The sequence below is a fragment of the Grammomys surdaster genome, unplaced genomic scaffold (genome assembly GCF_004785775.1).
Source record: "Grammomys surdaster isolate TR1022 unplaced genomic scaffold, NIH_TR_1.0 125946, whole genome shotgun sequence".
NCBI classification, from domain to species: Eukaryota; Metazoa; Chordata; class Mammalia; order Rodentia; family Muridae; genus Grammomys; species Grammomys surdaster.
The window spans coordinates 380,637-386,694 of record NW_021620768.1 but is presented as its reverse complement, the minus strand read 5'-3'; the positions used below and the strand labels follow the sequence as shown (position 1 = coordinate 386,694).

At 43.5% G+C, this 6,058-nt stretch overlaps 1 protein-coding gene across 2 annotated transcripts; it reads left to right on the top strand.

Moving 5' to 3' along the window:
- Positions 1-1,943: 1,943 nt before the first annotated feature.
- LOC114609021 (antigen-presenting glycoprotein CD1d-like) lies at positions 1,944-5,581 on the top strand. Of its 2 annotated transcripts, none has more exons than XM_028753224.1 (6): positions 1,944-2,276; positions 2,569-2,841; positions 3,130-3,408; positions 3,865-4,143; positions 4,756-4,852; positions 4,925-5,581. In XM_028753224.1, exons 1-6 carry the CDS (start codon positions 2,216-2,218, stop codon positions 4,962-4,964), a joined length of 1,029 nt encoding a protein of 342 aa, XP_028609057.1. In that variant the 5' UTR covers positions 1,944-2,215; the 3' UTR covers positions 4,965-5,581. The 2 variants fall into 2 exon arrangements, with proteins under 2 accessions (XP_028609057.1, XP_028609058.1); XM_028753225.1 differs by having other exon boundaries at positions 1,948-2,276; positions 4,943-5,581.
- The last annotated feature ends 477 nt before the right edge of the window (positions 5,582-6,058 follow it).

Here is a 6,058-nt window from a genome sequence, read left to right as displayed (position 1 = left end):
ATCAATGATACAGCAACAAAACGGCTACCAAAACAAGTTCTGAACAAGTACAGCATCAATAGACATCTGATTATTGAGAACTCTGATGGAGCCCCACATTTAGATAAGGAACTAAGAGATGTTGAAAATGGAAGAACTACTCTTCCCTCCCCTTAGAATAACTGCTAAGTGGTTATTCAATACAAGCAGTAGCTCTGATATCATTTACTTGATAAAAGTACTTAATGGACTGAGGGTAGTAGTGTTCATATATGTGAGAACATGTGCACGCGCACGTGTGTGTGTGTGTGTGTGTGTGTGTGTGTAAAACAATAATGAAGAAGAGGTCAAGGAACTGAGAATGAGTCAGGTAGGGGTGACATGGGAGAAGTTGGAGGAAGGAAAAGGATGGAGGGAAATGATATAATTATGTTGTAATAATAAACCAAAATATTTTGAACTAAATAAAAATGATTACTGTTTTAACCCTTTATTTTTTTAACAGCACTTTTCAGTGTCGTGTCAAACTCTTGGGAGCAATATCCAGTAAAATAAGGTCTAGCGGACTAGAGTCACCTCAAAGAGCACCTCCCTTCCTCTTCTGGAGGGAGAAGCCTGTCCTCCAGGACTTTTACAACAGTGGGGCACAGCAGGAGTGAAGTGTTGGTGAAGGCAGAATGGGAGGAATTTGGGTTCAGAAATGTGATTCTGGTGTTCTGACAAGCCTCCAGCTGATTATAGCAAGGACAAAGAGGAGTCAAACTAACATTTCTGTAATTACAAGGCCTATGGGTTAGAAAAAAAAAAAGGCCCACAAAGGTAGCTGCATCCAGTGTGTGGCGATGGGCTGAGTAGCTTTCCTACCTTTATTCACAGTTTGGGAAACTTGAAAAGGCTCTCCTGAGAAAATAACATTAAAGTTTGAAGTCTGAGTGGAAATTAGGCAGGGTCTCAGAGGCAACAGTTCGTCCAAAGAGTCTATTTGTGAATGAGATCATAGGAAGAAGTTGTGTCCAACGGACTGAAAGCATGTGAGGCTGAGAGTAGGGTCCCAGCCGATGCTTCAAGGCAAGCCACAGAGGGCCAGAATGATCCTATAGGCGCTGCAGATGATGGGTCTTTTTCTTCTCGTGAAAGGTATTTCATATAGTTGAAGCAGAAGGTTGGGGTGATGTTAAGGGTGGAGACATAGAGAAGGAACCCACTTAGGAGACAAGACAAAAAGACAGAGCAAAGCATACAAGGGGGGACTAAAAGGGAACGAGGAAGATGGTATCGGGATGGTGCGGGAGTCCGAGCTACCAGGGACAACTCCTTTCTCACGGTAAATGAAATTTTGAGCAACTGTTTTTGGCACTGCATGTTTTAAAAGTGAGAAATTGAGAATGGCCATACAAATTCACAGGCCACACCCTGTAAACTAATCTCTGTTCTCAATAACAAGAGGTTCTTTCTTTGAGAGAGTGGGAAACATGCCTGTGTGCAGGTGTCCGCCCACAGGTTTTCATGGCGCGGTAGCCCTTTGAGTGGGCACATCGCGTCACTTACACCTTTTCTTCACATTAGACTGCCACAAGGCTTTGAATCTTGCAAATTGTGGCATAGTACAATATACAGTACAAATAAAATATGCCTGTACTCTCCCAAAATCGAGTCGGGAGAGCCAGAGGAGAGATAAGGAAAGAGGAGTAGATTCCAGGGTAAGGCGAAAAAGAATCTGACATGGGACACTGTGGGGATAGGAAAGCTATCAAGAAACGTACCTATCTATTATTATTATTATTATTACTATTATTATTATTAATGTGATACTTGAGGAGATCTGGGACGAGCCAAATGTGTAAAACAGAGCACCGGCAGACAGTCCCTGCTACCTAAATTAAAACTTTTTCAATTTTTCCCCTCACATTTTTAATAACATGGGAGTTGTAACAAAAATACAACTTTGTGTCTTGCTTATGATATTGAGAAGGTTAACCGACTCAAACTCATTCTTTAGTATAATGGAAAGACAGTTGAGAAAAGTGATTTGTGTAGCAATTCTGATTAAAGCTGCACTGCAACCCTCAACTATGACGGGGGTTGGCTTTAGAAAAGAGTAATTTCCCAATCATGCCTGTGCTTCCTTCTGGGTTGGTGGGCTCTGTGCCAAAAGCCCCAGAGCCTATGTATACAGGGCGGCGAGCAGAGTAAACCACAAAAGTCAGAGCCCAGAGCTGTGCAGACCTCTGGCGCTATGCGGTACCTACCTTGCCTGTTGCTGTGGGCTTTCCCACAGGTCTGGGGACAGTCTGAAGGTGAGTGAGTAAAAGGGCTCACAGAACAGGCTAGAGAAGGAAGGGAGAGAGAGCCTGCCTAGAAGCTCTGTGCCTTAACAGGAAGATGGAGGTTGGACTAGGCTTCGCTGCATGCAGCAATTAGTGGGAGGAACATGTACTGCTCAGGCTCACAGCATAGCACAGTTCAGAACTACACTGAGCCTGCCTCTCCTTTGCAAGCACAGCTAAAACCGGGCTTTTTCCTACTGCAATCTGTCTGCAGACTGGGCACACTCCACTAGCTATGTTCTTTCGTTCTCCATTGTTCCAGTCCAGCAAAAGAATTACACCTTCCGCTGCCTGCAGATGTCTTCCTTCGCCAACAGAAGCTGGTTCCGCACAGACAGTGTGGTCTGGTTGGAGGATCTGCAGACCCACCGTTGGAGTAATAATTCAGACACCATCAGCTTCACGAAGCCCTGGTCCCAGGGCAAGCTCAGTAACCAGCAGTGGGAGAAGTTGCAGCGTCTGTTTCAAGTCTATCGAGTCAGCTTTACCAGTGACATCCAGGAACTAGTCAAAATGATGGTACCTAAAGAAAACTGTGAGTGGAGGGATGGAACTCTGAACCCAGTGGGCGAGAGTGCTCCGGAACCTCAACTGGATAACTGTGGGCATCTCTATGAGTTTCTCTTCTCTCTCTGCCCTTACGATGGTCACTTCTGTCTAGAAGTAATCCTTGTCCCTTCTGAAAATAGCCCGATCCTGCTCTAGGACACCGTGATCATTTCCCTCAACTGCCACCTAACTGTAATCTTCATGCCAGTCTCCTCTCCTTTCTTCCAAACCCCTTAATCATTAACTCTTTGGTCTCCACCCCTCCTCCTTACAGATCCCATTGAGATCCAGTTGTCTGCTGGCTGTGAAATGTACCCTGGGAATGCTTCACAGAGCTTTTTACATGTGGCATTTCAAGGAGAATATGTCGTGAGATTCCAGGGAACAACCTGGCAGAAGGTCTCAGGGGCCCCATCTTGGTTAGACTTGCCCATCAAAGTGCTCAACGGTGATCAAGAGACAAAAGAAAAGGTGCAGATGCTCCTGAATGACACCTGCCCTCAGTTTGTCCGTGGCCTCCTAGAGGCAGGGAAGGCAGATCTAGAGAAGCAAGGTCAGCCTGCTACTTTCACCCTGGCTCTCCACTTGGATCCATCTAGGTTTTTCCATCCTGTCAGCTGTAGAGGTTGGGCAAGGCCTAGGAAGAGATGATTAAGGCATTGGAAGGTTTATTCTTTTTACTGACAGCCACTCTTGGATTCTATAAACTGACTTAAATAAACACTGGGGATAAGAACTGAGCCATTTCTTATTTGAGACAGGCTGTATCAGCTGAACTCAGGTTGTTCTAGAGGACAGAGGAGGGGTACAGGAGGTTTAGATCAGGGAGTGGGGTAGAAGTGTCAGGGATTGTCTTCCTAGTCAGGGGGATACAGATGGATTAAACTAACAGGCAACTTCATCTGCAGAGGGGGGCGTGTGGGAAGCATGAACTTGATAGGAGACCTGGAGCCCCTAATATAAAAATTCCTCCTTTAAGATTTCTTTCTTATTCTCTTGGTGAGTACAGAGAAGCCAGTGGCCTGGTTGTCCAGTGGCTCCAACCCTGCACAAGGCCATCTGAAGCTGGTGTGTCATGTCTCTGGTTTCTACCCAAAGCCTGTGTGGGTTATGTGGATGCGGGGTGACCAGGAGCAACAGGGGACTCACAGAGGTGACATTCTGCCGAATGCTGATGAGACATGGTATCTTCAAGCAACCCTGGATGTGGAGGCTGGAGAGGTAGCTGGCCTGGCCTGCAGGGTGAAGCACAGCAGTCTAGGAGGGCAGGATATCATCCTCTACTGGGGTAAGAAAGAGCTGTAGCCTGGGTTGCCAGTGAGTAGAGGGGGCCTTCAAACATGGAGTGAGAGTTGAAGGAGCCTAGTTTCAGAGATGAAGCCCCTATGATAGAAGAGACAGGACAGAATTCTAAATAAAAATGGAACCTCAAAAGGCTTGAGATAAGATGCCCTGTATATAAGAAGAAAGAAGACCCAGAAACTCAAAAGATCCAGAAGTCATTGGCAAATAAAAATGTTCAGGAAGATCCATTCCCCTGTGGAGAGGACCTAGGCCCAAGACATAGCTGTAGTAATCTGGGTGTGTCCTGGGGGAGCTCTGGCCACTTTGTTGCCTGTGCTTCATTTGAGCTTGTCACTTAGCTTTGTCGCAAGTGTTGTTGTTCTGACTTTAAGAATGAAGGTGTTGATGCTAAGGGAGGGTAACCGTCGAGATTCAGGCAAAAAGGGCTAGAGGTAGACAGTTCATACCTGTTTGCATAGCATGTAGCCAGATCCTGACAAGAAATGGTCAATCTAAACTCATGAGGAATAACAAGAATATACTTTAAATTAAAATAGGGAACTTGAAACTGGGACAGGTTCCTTGTTGAGAGATACATTGTATTCTTCCAAACCAGGTGCAGGACAAGTATCCATGGGCCTGATCTTCTTGATAGTAGCAATACTCGTTCTATTGTTGTGTGCCATAGCCTTCTATATCAGGAAAAAGAGATGGTAAGTCTTCCAAGTACATGTGTCCCTTCCCTCAACATCCCTCGGTTTATTCCTTCCTTTTCTCTCCTAAAGTCCTCTCTCTTCTTCCAGCACCTATCAAGACATCCTGTGACTCTTCCTAAGATCTGCCTCTCCTGAAATTCAGAACTTCCAGGTTCTAGGACTTCAGTCCTGGTCTGCTCAGGAACTGAGGATGAAGGAGAGGAATCTTGAAAAAGTGAAGAGCAACCAGTTCACTTTTTAAATATTAATTATAAGAAATTAGTTTTTTAATTGTTTTATACACTTGGGTAGTTCAGAACAAACACAACTTCAAATGTGCATACCTGCCAGAAACAAGCTGTGGGTAGTATTTTATGGAATTTGCACTGAACTATAAAGCACATCTCCTATCCAAACAGATGCTTTGGGGTTTTTGGCAAGTGTAAAGTCCAACACCAACATGGCTGTACTTTGTATTTTTCAAGATAACTAGAAAAAAATGGATTTTGTATGTATGTGTGAGACACACAGATTTTAAAATGTAAACTAAAATATTTGCAAATGTTTGCTATGTTGTTTACAAACCTGTTGACTAATGATAACCTTGTAGTTTGTGGCTCTTTTTAAAATGTTTGTTTTAAATATCATTATCATAAGTTTAGGGCACAGTCTCTATTGAAAATTTGCATTAATGACTGAAAAATATGTTCTCTTTAAAATAAAAGTAGGGTATAAGATGAAAAGGAATCCTAGGGTTTTACTTGGTGTAACAGTATTTTAAAATGAGTCACAGTATATATCTATTTGGTTGAAAAAAAAAAAAAGAACCCTACTCTCCTTGGGTTATTTCTCTCAAACATTGCTATAAGTTGTATCCAAAATGGATCCCAAGGTGCTGGAGAAAGAACTGAGAGTTCTACATCTTGTTCTGAAGGAAACCAGAAGATTGTCTCACAGGCAGCTAGAAGAAGGGTCTCAAAGCCACTCCCACCGTGACACACTTCCTCCAACAATGCCACACCTCCTAATAGTGCCACTCCTTTGGGCAAGTATATTCAGTCCATTACATGGACTCAGGCAAGGAAGAGCTGTTAACTTTTCTTTCAGATTATAAAATAGTATAACTAGTTACTAGTTAGCTTTAGAAATTTTTTGTTGTTGTTATTGTTGTTGCTGTTTGATCTGGTTTCAGTTAGTTTTGTTTTATTTTATTTTTTTAAGACA

Excerpts from the sequence above, each read along its gene's own strand:
- LOC114609021 (XM_028753224.1), top strand. The coding sequence starts at position 2,216 with ATGCGGTACCTACCTTGCCTGTTGCTGTGGGCTTTCCCACAGGTCTGG. Across the intron at positions 2,277-2,568 it reads GGTCTGGGGACAGTCTGAAG|TCCAGCAAAAGAATTACACC; the intron begins GTGAGTGAGTAA and ends CCATTGTTCCAG. Across the intron at positions 3,409-3,864 it reads GGCAGATCTAGAGAAGCAAG|AGAAGCCAGTGGCCTGGTTG; the intron begins GTCAGCCTGCTA and ends TGGTGAGTACAG.